Consider the following 17813-nt stretch of genomic DNA (forward strand, 5'->3'; position numbering starts at 1 on the left):
CCTCCTCACTTCCGGCGCCGACAGAGATGGCCGCCTCGCTTCGCGTTCCTAGGAAACTATGCAGTTTTTTGTTTTTTTACGTGTTATTTCTTACATTAGTACCCCAGGTCATCTTAGGTTTCATTACATACAGTCGAGAAGAACTACTGAATATAAGATCAGCGTCAACTCACCATCAGTACGACCAAGAATATGTTTTTCGCGAAGCGGATCCTGTGTTCTGCCTTACAAACAGGACAACGGAGTGGATCCTATGCAGCGACCCAAAAAAACGACTCCAAAAGAGAGGGAAATGAGGCGGTCTTCTGGTCAGACTCCGGAGACGGGACACCGTGCACCACTCCCTAGCATTGTTCTTGCCAATGTCCAGTCTCTTGACAACAAGGTTGATGAAATCCGAGCAAGGGTAGCATTCCAGAGGGACATCAGAGACTGTAACATCCTTTGCTTCACTGAAACATGGCTCACTGGAGAGACTATCCGAAGCGGTGCAGCCAACGGGTTTCTCCACGCATCGCGCTGACAGAAACAAACATCTTTCTGGTAAGAAGAGGGGCGGGGGCGTATGCCTCATGGCCAACGTGACATGGTGTGATGAAAGAAACATACAGGAACTCAAATCCTTCTGTTCACCTGATTTAGAATTCCTCACAATCAAATGTAGACTGCATTATCTACCAAGAGAATTCTCTTCGATTATAATCACAGCCGTATATATCCCCCCCCAAGCAGACACATCGATGGCTCTGAACTAACTTTATTTAACTCTCTGCAAACTGGAAACGATTTATCCGGAGGCTGCATTCATTGTAGCTGGGGATTTTAACAAGGCTAATCTGAAAACAAGACTCCCTAAATTTTATCAGCATATCGATTGCGCAACCAGGGGTGGAAAGACCTTGGATCATTGTTACTCTAACTTCCGCGACGCATATAAGGCCCTGCCCCGCCCCCCTTTCGGAAAAGCTGACCACGACTCCATTTTGTTGATCCCTGCCTACAGACAGAAACTAAAACAAGAGGCTCCCACGCTGAGGTCTGTCCAACGCTGGTCCGACCAAGCCGACTCCACACTCCAAGACTGCTTCCATCACGTGGACTGGGAGATGTTTCGTATTGCGTCAGATAACAGCATTGACGAATACGCTGATTCGGTGTGCGAGTTCATTAGAACGTGCGTTGAAGATGTCGTTACCATAGCAACGATTAAAACATTCCCTAACCAGAAACCGTGGATTGATGGCAGCATTCGTGTGAAACTGAAAGCGCGATCCACTGCTTTTAATCAGGGCAAGGTGTCTGGTAACATGACCGAATACAAACAGTGCAGCTATTCCCTCCGCAAGGCTATCAAACAAGCTAAGCGCCAGTACAGAGACAAAGTAGAATCTCAATTCAACGGCTCAGACACAAGAGGCATGTGGCAGGGTCTACAGTCAATCACGGACTACAGGAAGAAATCCAGCCCAGTCACGGACCAGGATGTCTTGCTCCCAGGCAGACTAAATAACTTTTTTGCCCGCTTTGAGGACAATACAGTGCCACTGACACGGCCTGCAACGAAAACATGCGGTCTCTCCTTCACTGCAGCCGAGGTGAGTAAGACATTTAAACGTGTTAACCCTCGCAAGGCTGCAGGCCCAGACGGCATCCCCAGCCGCGCCCTCAGAGCATGCGCAGACCAGCTGGCCGGTGTGTTTACGGACATATTCAATCAATCCCTATACCAGTCTGCTGTTCCCACATGCTTCAAGAGGGCCACCATTGTTCCTGTTCCCAAGAAAGCTAAGGTAACTGAGCTAAACGACTACCGCCCCGTAGCACTCACATCCGTCATCATGAAGTGCTTTGAGAGACTAGTCAAGGACCATATCACCTCCACCCTACCTGACACCCTAGACCCACTCCAATTTGCTTACCGCCCAAATAGGTCCACAGACGATGCAATCTCAACCACACTGCACACTGCCCTAACCCATCTGGACAAGAGGAATACCTATGTGAGAATGCTGTTCATCGACTACAGCTCGGCATTCAACACCATAGTACCCTCCAAGCTCGTCATCAAGCTCGAGACCCTGGGTCTCGACCCCGCCCTGTGCAACTGGGTACTGGACTTCCTGACGGGCCGCCCCCAGGTGGTGAGGGTAGGCAACAACATCTCCTCCCCGCTGATCCTCAACACTGGGGCCCCACAAGGGTGCGTTCTGAGCCCTCTCCTGTACTCCCTGTTCACCCACGACTGCGTGGCCACGCACGCCTCCAACTCAATCATCAAGTTTGTGGACGACACAACAGTAGTAGGCTTGATTACCAACAACGACGAGACGGCCTACAGGGAGGAGGTGAGGGCCCTCGGAGTGTGGTGTCAGGAAAATAACCTCACACTCAACGTCAACAAAACTAAGGAGATGATTGTGGACTTCAGGAAACAGCAGAGGGAACACCCCCCTATCCACATCGATGGAACAGTAGTGGAGAGGGTAGCAAGTTTTAAGTTCCTCGGCATACACATCACAGACAAACTGAATTGGTCCACTCACACAGACAGCATCGTGAAGAAGGCGCAGCAGCGCCTCTTCAACCTCAGGAGGCTGAAGAAATTCGGCTTGTCACCAAAAGCACTCACAAACTTCTACAGATGCACAATCGAGAGCATCCTGGCGGGCTGTATCACCGCCTGGTATGGCAACTGCACCGCCCTCAACCGTAAGGCTCTCCAGAGGGTAGTGAGGTCTGCACAACGCATCACCGGGGGCAAACTACCTGCCCTCCAGGACACCTACACCACCCGATGTCACAGGAAGGCCATAAAGATCATCAAGGACATCAACCACCCGAGCCACTGCCTGTTCACCCCGCTATCATCCAGAAGGCGAGGTCAGTACAGGTGCATCAAAGCTGGGACCGAGAGACTGAAAAACAGCTTCTATCTCAAGGCCATCAGACTGTTAAACAGCCACCACTAACACTGAGTGGCTGCTGCCAACACACTGACACTGACTCAACTCCAGCCACTTTAATAATGGGAATTGATGGGAAATGATGTAAATATATCACTAGCCACTTTAAACAATGCTACCTTATATAATGTTACTTACCCTACATTATTCATCTCATATGCATACGTATATACTGTACTCTATATCATCGACTGTATCCTTATGTAATACATGTATCACTAGCCACTTTAAACTATGCCACTTTGTTTACATACTCATCTCATTTGTACATACTGTACTCGATACCATCTACTGTATCTTGCCTATGCTGCTCTGTACCATCACTCATTCATATATCCTTATGTACATATTCTTTATCCCCTTACACTGTGTACAAGACAGTAGTTTTGGAATTGTTAGTTAGATTACTTGTTATTACTGCATTGTCGGAACTAGAAGCACAAGCATTTCGCTACACTCGCATTAACATCTGCTAACCATGTGTATGTGACAAATAAAATTTGATTTGATTTATGATTTGATTTGAGAGGCAGGTGATTAGAGCGTTGGACTAGTTAACCGTAAGGTTGCAAGATTTAATCCCCGAGCTGACAAGGTAAAAATGTGTCGTTCTGCCCCTGAACAAGGCAGTTAACCCACCGTTCCTAGGCCGTCATTGAAAATAAGAATGTGTTCTTAACTGACTTGCCTAGTTAAATAAAGGCGATTATTTTTCTTTTTAATCGGCCTTATCGGTGTCCAAAAATACCGATTTCCAATTAATCGGTCGACCTCTAGATGAAACCTAGCCCATCTCCTGTGGCCTGACCCTGGGCCTGGTCATACACCACAACACCCCCAACCCTTGATGAAAATGTGTGAAATCTCTGGTGATGTCCCAGGGATCAGCGTTGTAGGTCGACCGAATTATGATTTTTCAACGCCGATACCTATTATTGGAGGACCAAAAGTGCTGTTTGAATGAATGCTTACGAATCTGCTGCTGCCAACCACCGCTCAATCAGACTGCTCTATCAAATATCAAATCATAGACTTAATTATAATATAATAAACACACAGAAATACGAGCCTTGGGTCATTAATATCGTCAAATCCGGGAAACCTATTATTTCGAAAACAAAACATTTATTCTTTCAGTGAAATACGGAACCGTTCCATATTTTATCTAACGGGTGGCAACCGTAAGTCTAAATATTGCTGTTACATTGCACAGCATTCAATGTTATGTCATAATAATGTAAATCCTGGCAAATTTATCACGGTCTTTGTTAGGAAGAAATGGTCTTCACACAGTTCGCAATGAGCCAGGCAGCTCAAACTGCTGCATATACCCTGACTCTGATTTCACGGAACGCAAGAGAAGTGACATAATTAGTTAATATTGCCTGCTAACATTAATTTATTTTAACTAAATATGCATGTTTAAAAAAATATATACTTGTATTGATTTTAAGAAACGCATTGACGTTTATGGTTCGGTACATTGGTGCAACAACTGCTTTTTTATTATTAGTAGTATCATCAACCATGTGTAGTTAACTAGTGATTATGTTAAGATTGATTGTTTTTTTTAAGATAAGTTTAATGCTAGCTAGCAACTTACCTTGGCTTATTGCTGCACTTGCGTAACAGGTGGTGAACCCTGCCACGCAGGCTTCTCGTAGAGTGCAATGTAATCGGCTATAGTCCGATTACATTGTCGATTACCGATTGTTATGAAAACTTGAAATCGGCCCTAATTAATGAGCCATGCCGATTAATCGGTCAACCTCTAGTTGTAGGCTCTGAGCCCAAACTGTTTTCATCCATGCATATAATTTAGTGTGTGTGTGTGTGGGACAGGGATTCATAGAGAGGTGCCACCTATTGCTCCATAATGAGGAAGGGGAGAGCGAGAAATCTGAGACAGGCTTCAAACGAAGAGTCGAGTTTCACAACCTGGTGCAGAACAGGAAGCTAGGCTTAACACTGGAAGCAAACCAACATCAGGAAATGAACACATATTAAAACCTGTAAGAATGTAGTCGGCAAATACACAGTATAGGATTGGATTGAAATAACGCAAATGCATTGTGTGATTGATTGGTACAATGACGGTTGATACTCCCCATGCCTTAGGTGAGATACCTATAAGTCAGTGTGATTCTGTTCCTAGGCCATCATTGAAAATAAGAATTCTAGATCACTATTAGGAAGCTTCTTTCTCCAGCCCGAGGAGTGAAATGAGAAGAATTTGGTGCTCTGCTGTATCTCAGCAGGGTTCCCAGTTCTCAGAAGACCCTTACCTGGTTGAAGCTGTAACTATGTTGCCCCCCCCCCCCCCCCCCCTCTGTCTCTCCCCTCACCTTTCCCATTCCTCTACTGAGGAGAGCGGTGCAGGAAAAGGGATGAATATGTAATGTCAACAGTAATCAAATCTCCCTGTAACAAGGCTTACCTCATGTCTGTGTTTTGGGCTGGGAGAATAACGACCCCAGTTCCCATAGCTCAACCAGGGGTCACATTGCTCTGTTTAGCAAAAGTAAGGACTTCTTAATTTGCAAGAATATCTAGGATCTCGTAAATGAGATCATTTGACCCAAAATATGAACTTAGTGCTTGGTTTTCACATTCATTACAGCTTGAAAAGCTAATGTACTTTTTCTGGTATGCAACATGAATTATTTGTAGGTTAAAAAGAGTGCTGGGCTTCCAGATATTGTCCCGGTCATACCTCTCTCTGCGTTGAGATTTTTCCCCTGTTGTTCATTTAACGTTCTAAACTTTTGATCATGAAAAAAACAAACATATACAAGTGAAGCTTTTAGCAATCACTCTTCAAAAACCATTTGCCCCAGAGGATATGAGATACTTGAGAGATAAAAGAAAAGAAGTAGTTGAGGCCAAATGGTAGAGAGGACTGGGAATAGACGGAGAGAGACGTTGAGTGATAAAACGCAGTGAGTGGATGATGTGTGTGTTATCTGAAGCTGAAAGTATACAGCAGCGTTCTATTTCTTTCCCAGCTTAATGACTTCCCTCCACTTACTATGGTGCTTATGACCCTGTTCCCTCTCTCGTCAATACAGCACCACCTGTTTCATTCCTCTGTCTCCTTTTCTGGCAATATTGCTCTTTCTTTCTCTAGCTCTCTTATCTTTTCCCTCTACTTTATCCCACCATCCCTCCATTTCAAATTCCTTCTCTCGCTCTCTGACTAAAATTCCTTTGTTGCTATATTTAATTTACCATTGATGTGTTTGGTTATCGTTTAGAGTTGAAGGTTTACATACATAAATCCAGGTTGTGTATGTTTGAGTGCTGGGAAGTCCTTTTCGTCAGTACTGAAAGCTGTCTGGTTGTGATTTATGTGGGTAGTCTGGTTGTACTCAGCACAGGTAAAGCCGAGATTCGCTATGATATACAGTAATTAAGCAATAAGGCCCGAGGAGGTGTGGTATATGGCCAATATACCACAGCTAAGGAGTGCCTGGATACAGCCCTTAGCCGTGGTATATTGACCATATACCACAAACCCCCGAGGTGCCTTAATGCTATTATAAACTGGTTACCAACATTATTAGAACAGCACAAAGTACTATTTTGTCATACCCATGGTACACGATCTGATAAACCAACATTCAGGACTCCAACCACCCACTTTATAATATATCATTCTATTCTGGTAATCTACTTTTTTTTTTTTTACTCTGTGTGTGCTGGGTTGTGCAAATGTGTTCCTCCTCCGTGTTGTTTCTCATCGGTCTGAGTGGCTTTGGTTTAGTGCTGTGGAGCAAAAGCTATAACTCTCCTTGCCATTCCATCCTGAAGGCACATTGGGGCAATGCCAATAGTCTAGACCTGTGGACCTTGACACACAGCGCCTCTGCCGCAACAGGAGCTGATGCAGTGGAGCACACAGGAACCACGTTGGATGGGAGGCTATCTTGGATTGCTGCAGTCTGCTTCAGCGTGGACATGGTTAGGGAGCTGAGATGAATGTTGGTGGATGAACTTGACTTCACATGGCCGCTTGTCAGTCTGATTGGCTTTTATCTAAACAATCTGTATCTTAAATGTACTACACGTCAACCCCCCCCCCCGAGACTCATAAACAGCTTTTCAATAGATGATCTATAAAAGCACTACTCAAAGTGAAATTCTGTTGTATCAGCTTTTTTAACCAGTGAGGGCGTTTTAGCCAGCATTAGCACTGTCAGGCCGTTTGAGAGCCCTCAATAGATTTGACACTGGGCTGAAAAATCATGTGGCTTCCATGGTGCGAGTGGCACGTGTTGATCACGTCACATGCTGCAATGTCAACCATGTTTTCGTTTTAGTATTGATATGTCTGTGCAAATGTATGACGCCCCTGACACATGGTGTTTACAGTGTTATTGACGTCACTATGACTGACCCCAGTCACATGTAAAGTCTTGTAAGCTTTCCAACCTAAATGCCTTAAAAGGGTTAGGACAAAGTGGTTTATCTGCTATGTATTGTGGTGTGGGACATACGTCTTGAGTTATGATTATGTGTTTCGGATTTAAATCGAGAAAAATAAAAGACTAGTAGTCGGGCAGCTCAGCTTGCCAAGGTAAACCCCCAGAGTCTAAAATCACACACTGTGTCTGTACCGTCTGCAAAGGTCTGAGCGTATCGTACAACATGGTGGTTTTGAGGGTACGGTGTTTTAGGAGCAAATTGAAACCGTATGTTGTCTTGAAGAGATGGAGCATGAATAAGTCTTTATGTTACTGGAGTGGTAAGAGTTCAACATCCGTTGGTGACAGAAAACTTCTAGAAGAACGTTTAGAAGTTCACCAAAGGTGATTGACAGTCTAGGGAACATGCATTTGCTACAGCACTTCCGCCACTGAGACGATGTCCTGGGATGTTCGGTCTGATACGATGTCTATGTGAATGTTGGGTCACCTTTACTTGTCATACCTTTTGACCTCTATCCTCTTCACCCTCAGGTCCACACCAAGTTCCACTGTCGCCAGGCCCACGCCCCAGGAACAGACACCTCCTGTCTCACCTTCTCCTACGACGGGACAACACTGGCCTCTCGAGGAGGTGGGATCTATCAGCCTGCCTCACTACCTACCCATTTCCTCCTTACTACAGTACACCACCAGTATAACATGGACATCAGTGTTGCCTGACTGTGCGTTCAACAACACTGTACTGTAGCTCTGTGCCTGTGTGTGTATACGTTGGAGCGAGTCCCTCTGCCCCAGCCCTGACCCCATGCTTTCAGGGGAGATGTCATGTCTGAACACGCATCCACAAGTCTGTTGTTTCAGCGGGGAAAGAGCTCATCTCTTCCCCAAAGTGCAAATAAAGACAGCCAGTCTGTCACCATCAGCGAAGCTGTGCAGCACACATGCAGATCTTCCATACACAGAAGCAGAGGGGTTTCCTCCGTCTTGGCGTGTGTTCTGTTCTAGCCGTTCGTCCCTCTGAGTGGGCTGTATGCTTGGCCCGCGATGCCTCAGCCTTAGATCATGCCTGTGTTGACTCTCTCATCAGGGTGCCAGTGTTCCTTAACCATTATAGTTCCCCGTAAGGTCACTGTTGCGTTAAGAACGAACTGTATTTTACTGTACATGACTGACCAGACTGTGTGACCTATGGTAAATAACACAGGAGAGAGTTGTGCACCGTGAAATAATTACAATACCTCTTGAATAACTTCCATTTTCTCTGCCAGGTGATGACACTCTAAAGACCTGGGACATCCGTAACTTCAAGAAGCCTCTGAATGTGGCTACAGGGCTTTCCGCCTTCTTCTCCATGTGAGTACTCCTGTCGTTATTCCCTTGATTAATCATTGGTGATTTGAACACCCTATATGGGATTTCCTGTGATTACTTTAATATAACTGGTTGGTACTACCTACATGTGCAGGGTACAGTTCCTGAGAACAACTGAAGGACATGACTTAAAAAAAAAAAAAATGTGCTTGTCTAGTATCAGCTGGCTGAAGTGTGGTGTGTGACTGTGTCCCGAACAGGACAGACTGCTGTTTCAGCCCTGATGACAAGCTGCTGGTGACGGGGACGTCGGTGAAGAAGGACGAGGGAAACGGGAAGCTGGTGTTCTTTGACAGAGCCTCCTTCCAGAAGGTTTATGAGATAGATGTCACCAACGCGGTGAGAAACATTATTTAACTCTGACTGCAACACTAAAAACATTCATTTATGTAGATTGCAACAGAGGCAGTATTGCAGACTTACCTAGAAAGTCCCTGAAATGTAATTTCCTCTCAGGATTTGGGGTTTGTCCTTGTGTTCCATCTTAAAACTCTCCTACATCAGTGTAAGCTCTCATTTGGGCAGGAAATAAGTCTTGTCTGTTCAGATTAAGGGGTTTAAGGTAATTTCCCATTTAACCCAAGATTAATTATCCCCAGCAGGGGTTAGAGCTACTTTACAACCACTACTGTGACTGTACAGGCAGGATAGGAGGGTTATCCTGGGGAATAGTGCACACTGCTGAACTCTATTAGTAAGTTCTGATACTGTAGATACTGCTGAACTCTATTAGTAAGTTCTGATACTGTAGATACTGCTGAACTCTTAGTAAGTTCTGATACTGTAGATACTGCTGAACTCTATTAGTAAGTTCTGATACTGTAGATACTGCTGAACTCTATTAGTAAGTTCTGATACTGTAGATACTGCTGAACTCTTAGTAAGTTCTGATACTGTAGATACTGCTGAACTATATTAGTAAGTTCTGATACTGTAGATACTGCTGAACTCTTAGTAAGTTCTGATACTGTAGATACTCCTGAACTCTTAGTAAGTTCTGATACTGTAGATTCTGCTGAACTCTATTAGTACGTTCTGATACTGTAGATACTGCTGAACTCTATTAGTACGTTCTGATACTGTAGATACTGCTGAACTCTTAGTACGTTCTGATACTGTAGATACTGCTGAACTCTTAGTAAGTTCTAATACTGTAGATACTCCTGAACTATATTAGTAAGTTCTGATACTGTAGATACTGCTGAACTCTTAGTAAGTTCTGATACTGTAGATACTCCTGAACTCTTAGTAAGTTCTGATACTGTAGATACTGCTGAAATCTATTAGTAAGTTCTGATACTGTAGATACTGCTGAACTCTATTAGTAAGTTCTGATACTGTAGATACTCCTGAACTATATTAGTAAGTTCTGATACTGTAGATACTGCTGAACTCTTAGTAAGTTCTTATACTGTAGATACTCCTGAACTATATTAGTAAGTTCTGATACTGTATATACTGCTGAACTCTTAGTAAGTTCTGATACTGTAGATACTGCTGAACTCTATTAGTAAGTTCTGATACTGTAGATACTCCTGAACTATATTAGTAAGTTCTGATACTGTAGATACTGCTGAACTCTTAGTAAGTTCTGATACTGTAGATACTGCTGAACTCTATTAGTAAGTTCTGATACTGTATATACTGCTGAACTCTTAGTAAGTTCTGATACTGTAGATACTGCTGAACTCTCTTAGTAAGTTCTGATACTGTAGATACTGCTGAACTCTATTAGTAAGTTCTGATACTGCTGAACGCTAAACTTAATCCCTAAGGCCTGGTGTCTACTGGTTCTGTTGCCTTGTGTAAGTAGCAGTGATGGTTTTTTGATGGCCAAGTTCTGTTTTAACAGTCCTGCTGGTTGAAAATGTGTGTTATTATAGAGGCCCACACAGCCCCTCCAATACGTGTCCCTGTTGATATGTAGATTTCATTATGAACAATTCATGGAACAAGTGACCTTAAGCTTTGTTTCACCTTTGTATCACGTCATTTAATTCAAGCCATGCATGTGTGTCTGAACATCAGAATTAGCCTACATGTATCCTTGCTACATTTCAACAGTGTTAGCCTTTTCTCTTTAAGCATCTGCCTTGAGTTATGGCTGTGGGTCTAAACATGGCCACCTGTGCTATCTCTGAATGAGAGCAGAATACTGATGTTTCCCCCAACTCTGTGGTTTGCCAGTAGCGCGATCATCTTTCAGTGCAGGGACAACTGGAAAACCCAGCTCAACCCATCCAAGCCAGGAGAAAAGAGTCAGGAACACGGTTTGGGGCCGAGCCAAGCCAGGAAAGAGAGGCATAATGTAACCCTACTCTCTGCCAATCAACCTCGTCAAGTGTTGGCAGAAGATGCTTTTCCAATTGATTCATTAAACATTGGATAGAGAATTAACTGGTCTAACTAGTAAAACATTGTATAGTCCATTCACATACACATATTAATGTACATGTGAAGTAATGTACTCTGCAATCTAGCATGTAGGGAACCTTCTGTACATGCTACTTGTTGCCAAGGCAAAGGGCACGTAGGTGTAAAAATGATCTTCTGGAGATACAGCAGCTCCAGACGCTCTTCTCACTGACACTCCACTGCAGCGTCTGTCTGGCATTAGCTGATCAGAATAGCTCCCTTCACCAGGGTAGATGGGGATCCAGATCAGAAGGCTGCTGTGAGAGAGAAAGAGCTCTGTCTGTGGAGAATTGAAACCACACCGCCAGCCTCAGGTTGAAAGAATGTTCTCTCTGTGTCATGTGGTACAGTAAAGTATGCGCAGCGCAGCTCTTTTTCCATTCTCCTCTCTTCTACCAATCCCTTTCCACCTCTCCTTGCTCTCTCTCTCTCTCCCGCCCACCCCGACCCTCCAGTGGATTTATCAGAGTGTATGTGTAGTCAAAACAGTGAGGTCTGACAGAGGCTAACTCAGTATCCTCTGGTCCAGGCTGGACAGCTAGGTTCTCCTATCCTCTGGGGGTTTACAGTGGTCGCGTTGCACCCTACCTGCCAGCCGGCTGCCGTCTCCTCTCCATGTATGTTTGACAGCCGGACTGGCACAGCCTACAGAGAGAGAGAGAGACACAACTCTTAAGTGCATGTACCCATGTATATTTAGTACCTACCCCATTCCAAATCAGATAAGCAAAGCTCTGAGGTGTTAAACGTTTGTCTTTCCAGCAGATGTAGTTATTTCTGGGGCGACGTGCACTCGAGGGACCTGACCAATGAGCTGTTTACTGTGTTTACACCAGCCGTCCCCGCTCTGAGATGGGTTAAGAATTTAAGTGCTGTCTATATGAAGCGGTGTACCAGACGGTCGAGTGAAAGGCAGGGCTACCAATCATCTCCGACTAAACAGTCTTCATAACCCCTGCACCAGGGGCATAGACTGTGCTATGGCGTGGAGGAGTTTTTAGCCTGGGTTAGGTAAATACTCCAGCCACTCTAAGCTTATCTCTGTCGATGACAACGGGCATGAACCAGGTGAGGACTCACAGACTCACTCCAGCTGAGGTACAGTGGGAAATACCTCTGAGATATACCTATCAGTGAGAGTAGTGGTGGATGTAGCAGTCCCGGGAACCCTACGGTAGATTCCTCTGGGGAGAAATGACAAAGACCCCGTGGGTGTAATGGGTATTTATCTCTGGTGGCTGGGTGTTGTGTGTCGGTGAGGCGTTGTCCCAGCCTCACATTCTCATAGTGTGTGTCACATTTGTGTGTTGATGTCTGCACTCGCAACACTTCACTTCTCACGCTTGATGGCTCTCGAACAGTAGCCTTCCTCTCCTGCTCTTTGATAGAGATGCTTTCATCTTTAGTGTGAGGAGGGTGGAAGGTGGGCCAATGTCCATGGTGGTTCTCCTCTTTGTGGCTCAGTACGTCGCTCCTCCACAAGGGCCTATCTGGAGGTCATTCTGATTTCAGTTATGGGGTGCTCAGGCAAACTCGGATACTTTCATAGAGATTTTCCCATTTGATGGTACCAACGCTATATTTCTGTCTGCTGTGGGTAAATAGTCAGCTGTGGCATGGGGAAAAGGGGGGTGATAGTTAGGCTTTGTATGGATGTGTCCTTACAACCTTGTGTGGAGTAGGAGTGTAAACAGTGTATTCCCCACACTGTAAACACACGGCTCTGAATATCCACATTGGAACCCTCTACTGCTCAGCGAGGCTACCGCATAGCTCTGCTGGCTTGGGCTGGGCCATACCTGGCTGGGCTGAGTCAGTTGGGTTGGATCGGACTTGTTCTGCTGGTCTTGGTTTTGCTGATCTTGCCTGTGTTGGGCTGAGCTCTGCTAGGCTCGGTTCTACTTGGTTCTTGCCTGTGTTGGGATGCTTCTGGGTCAAGTCTCTGAACTGTGATTGAGCTCCACTGGAGTGGAACGGAATTCCTCAATGCCATGCATGTGATGTGATTGATGTGCTCCGGTACCATAGCGACCGTGATAGGCTGTTTTACACACTGCCCATTGATTGTCATTGAAGCATCTCTACAAGGGGCGCTTTGGTTCATTACGCTATACACACACACACACAGTTCTGTCCAGATACGTTTGTGCAGCATGTTTACACATTTCACATTTCTTAAAGTTCTGATTGGGAGCATTTTCTAGATCTTTCTAAATCATCAATTACTTTGCCACATGGTCAGTGGGGTAGATTAACCCTGACATGTCCACTACACTCACTCGCCCGTCACCACAGAGCTGCTGGAGGTGCCTCGGGGGTCTGCTAGGCAAGTGTTTGAGGATCTGGGATGTTGTGGTGAGGGGCTGTTTGGCTGACTGTGTTTATGTAAGTGCATGATGTGTAATGCATAGGTATTGTGGGAATAGGTGAGTTCCTAATAGTATGTGTGTGTTTTGGTTGCTGTGTGTTGGTCCCCTTACCAACTGGAGCCCAGTGGGAAGCTGAACAGCTGGGCGTTAAGCAGCTTTCAACCAGTCACAGACCCTCCCCACAGCACACCACACCTAGTCCTAACCGTCCCCATCCTGTCCCATCCCCCACTGGGCCACTGATTTCCACATCCACACTAATACTCCATCCATGATCTCTGCTTGTAGTACTGCCCAGCATCATTCATAAACCATTTTCATGATTTATTTTAATACAAAACGCTATCCTTTGTGAACTAAAAAATCATCATTATTCCTCCCTCTCTGTCACACAGACAGTCATGCATAGAGAAAATTGCACCTCAGTGTGAGCGAGTAGGGCTCTGACGGTCATGGAATTTTGGATGACGGTAATTGGCCAGACAAATGACCACGGTCTATGTACATTGAATACAAATATAAATGCAACATGCAACAATTTCAAAGATTTTACTGAGTTACAGTTCATATCAGGAAATCAGTCAATTGAAATATATTCATTAGGCCCTAATCTATTGATTTCACGACTGGGGATACAGACATGCATCTGTTGGTCACAGATACCTTATGAAAAAGGTTGGGGTGTGGATCAGAAAACCAGTCAGTATCTTGTGGGACCACCATTTTCCTCATGCAGCGCGACCTCTCCTTCGCATAGAGTTGATCAGGCTGTTGATTGTTGCCTATGGAATGTTGTCCCACTCCTCTTCAATGGCAGTGCGAAGTTGCTGGATGTTGGCAGGAACTGGAACACGCTGTCATACACATTGACCCAGAGCATCCCAAACATGCTCAATGGGTGACATGTCTGGTGAGTATGCAGGCCATGGAAGAACTGGGCCATTTTCCAGGAATTGTGTACAGAACCTTTATCAAGCTGAAACATGAGGTGATGGCGGCGGATGAATGGCACCGATAAATTGCCATCGATAAAATGCAATTGTGTTCGTTGTCCGTAGCTTATGCCTGCCCATACCATAACCCCACCGACACCATGCGGCGCTCTGTTCACAACATTGGAATCAGTAAACCGCTCGCCTAAACGACGCCATACATTCATCCGTGGAGAACACACTTCTCTAGCATGCCAGTGGCCATCGAAGGTGAGCATTTTCCCACTAAAGTTGGTTACGACGCCGAACTGCAGTCATTTTAAGACCCTGGGGAAGACGACGAGCACACAGATGAGCTTCCCTAAGATGGTTTCTGTTTGTTCAGAAATTCTTTGGTTGATGTGCAAATCCACAGTTTCGTCTGTTGTCCAGTTGACTGGTCTCAGATGATCCCACAGGTGAAGAAGCCGGATGTGGTGGTTCTGGGCTGGGGTGGTTACATGTGGTCTACGATTGTGAGGCCGGTTGGATGTACTGCCAAATTCTCTAAAACAACGTTGGAGGCGGCTTATGGAAGATAAATAAACATTCTATTATCTTGCAATAGCACTGGTGGACATTCCTGCAGTCAGCATGCCAATTGTACAAGCCCCCAAAACTTGAGACATCTGTGGCATTGTGTTGTGTGACAAAACTGCACATTTTAAAGTGGCCTTTTATTGTCCCCAGCACAAGATGCACCTGTGTAATGATATGCAAGTGGAAGGATTATCTTGGCAAGGGAGAAATGCTCACTAACATGGATGTAAACACATTTGTGCAGAAAGTTTGAGAGAAATAAGCTTTTTGTGCGTATGAAACATTTCTGGGGTCTTTTTATTTCAGCTCATGGAACACTTGACAGGATATTTTATTTTCATTACGGTTTTCGTCTACAACCGTCGGTTACACGGTTGTACGCTAATTGTGCCATCCCTATCCGTGAGAGCAATGCATCCTCTTCCATTCCTCTGTTTTGGCCCCTGTTTTGGCCCCACTGTTACAAATAGGGTCTTCGAGAGAGGGATGAAGAGAGCTCAAAATAGCCTGAGGATTCTGCTCTACATTCAGAAAAATCCCAACGTCCAGCCGCTACTGTGTTAGCTGCCACAAATCTGCTTTGCAACTCTCAGAATTTCAACCTATCAACTGGAAGTCTCTACACACATGCACTCGTAGGTGCTTCATCACTGCTAAACACTTTTGCATACACACAAACACCACACACACACACTCTGGATGAGCGTGGTCACATTTGCCCTTGGCAGCGAGCCATCTGTCATACACAGACTGAAGGATCCAGGCCGCGTCCTGACGACCAAATATAGTCAGCTAATGCAGAGACCACTCCGACAGTTAAAAACCTGCCTGTGTCCGCTTCAGCCTGTTATCACTAAGAATTATTTTAATCTCATGTTACAATCGAATGTTCACCATGTTTCTGAAAAGCTCATCTCCTGTCTGTTTCTCTTTGTGTCTTTTTCAGGGTGTGGTGCGGTGTCTCTGGCATCCCAAGCTGAATCAGATTATGGTGGGGACTGGAAACGGACTGGCTAAGGTCTACTACGACCCTGTCAAGAGTCACAGGTACGCTGCGCTGAGAATGCTTACCTTTACGGTAGCTGCGGACGGAAGTTGTGTTTTTACATGACGAGTTTTTAGCTGTCCTGTACATCAGTCTTTTTCTGACTTCACTGTACAAACTCCCATTGAGAAATGATAATTGGTCTGAAGTAGTGTTGCACGGTATACTGAAACGTCGGTGCTTTTTTGATACTAGAACATGACAAACAGGTCGGCGCTAGAATTTTTGTTACTTTCCGTAGTTCTGTCATATGTGAAGTCTCACGTCATGTACGGATTTAAAGGATTGAGTCTGTCTAGTAATTTGTCTGTCTTCTCAAGGGGGCAGTAGTAAGCTAGCCAGGCTACTTGCGCTTGTGCATGCAGCTGACACAGCGAGAGACACTTTTGGGAAGCAAGCGAGGGGAGAGAAAATGCCGACAGCATGGCTTCTTCTAACGAAAACATACCTCCATGCCCACAGCTTGTTGACAAAAATGGCTCCTGAAGCGAAATATGGGAATTATTTCCTTGCAGAGCAGATGAGGGCCAGCCCACCCAAACAACTATGCAAAAAGTGTTACAAAGCCGTCCAGTGCAAGGGAGTTTTAGTTCCAAAACGACTTGAAAATATATATATATTCACACATGACATTTGCATTGTAACGTTATTCTACTAGTAACTACAGTGCCTCAGAAAGTTTTCACACCCCTTGACTTTTTCCTCATTTTGTTGTTTTACAGCCTGAATTTAAAATGGATTGAATTTATACTTTTTTTCACTGGCCTACACACACAAAAAAAGCTGAAATATTCAATCCCTTTCTTATAGCAAGCCTAAATAAGTTCAGGAGTGAAAATGTGCTTAACAAGTCAAATAATAAGTTGCGTGCAATAATAGTGTTTAACAGGATTTTTACCTAATCTCTGTACCCCACACATACAATTATCTTTAAGGTCCCTTAGTCGAGCAGTGAATTTCAAACACAGATTCAACCACAAAGACCAGGGAGGTTTCCAATGCCTCGCAAAGAAGGGCACCTATTGGTAGATGGGTACATTTTTTTTTTTAAAAGCAGACATTGTATATCCCTTTTATTTCACCCTGAGGCCAATGGTGACTTTAAAATAGTTTGTTTAATGGCTGTGATAGGAGAAAACTGAGGGTGGATCAAAACATTGTAGTTACTCCACAATACTAACCTAATTGACAGTGACAAGAAAGAAGCCCGTACAGAATAAATATATATTCAAAAACATGCATCCTGTTTGCAACAAGGCACTAACGTAATACTGCAAACAATTTGGAAAAGCAATTCCTACGAAGTGTTATGTTTGGGGTAAATCCAATACAACACATTACTGAGTACCATTCTCCATATTTTCAATCATAGTGGTGGCTGCATCATGTTATGGGTATGCTTAACGAATTGGGAGTTTTTCAGGATAAAAAATAAATGGAATGGAGCTAAGCACAAGCAAAATCCTATAGGATAATCTGGTTGTCTGCCTTCCACCAGACACTGGGTGATTAATTCACCTTTCAGCAGGACAGTAACCTAAAAGGCCAAATCTACACTGGAGTTGCTTACCAAGAAGACAGTGAATGTTCCTGTGTGGCCGAGTTACATTTTTGACTTAAATCTACTTGAAAATCTATGGCAAGACCTGAAAATGGTTGTCTAACAATGATCAACAACCAATTTTACAGAGCTTGAAGAATTTTGAAAAGAA

At 44.5% G+C, this 17813-nt stretch overlaps 1 protein-coding gene across 1 annotated transcript in view; it reads left to right on the forward strand.

The window, feature by feature from the left end:
• Positions 1-17813, forward strand: part of LOC139408775 (WD repeat-containing protein 70) — an 84382-nt gene that overhangs the window by 49975 nt on the left and 16594 nt on the right. Inside the window, exons 11-14 of the mRNA XM_071153086.1 lie at positions 7922-8021; positions 8659-8743; positions 8962-9100; positions 16003-16103. Coding sequence (XP_071009187.1) covers positions 7922-8021; positions 8659-8743; positions 8962-9100; positions 16003-16103 — 425 coding nt within the window. The remainder of the gene's footprint in view (positions 1-7921; positions 8022-8658; positions 8744-8961; positions 9101-16002; positions 16104-17813) is intronic.

The sequence above is a fragment of the Oncorhynchus clarkii genome, chromosome 5 (genome assembly GCF_045791955.1).
Source record: "Oncorhynchus clarkii lewisi isolate Uvic-CL-2024 chromosome 5, UVic_Ocla_1.0, whole genome shotgun sequence".
NCBI lineage: Eukaryota > Metazoa > Chordata > Actinopteri > Salmoniformes > Salmonidae > Oncorhynchus > Oncorhynchus clarkii.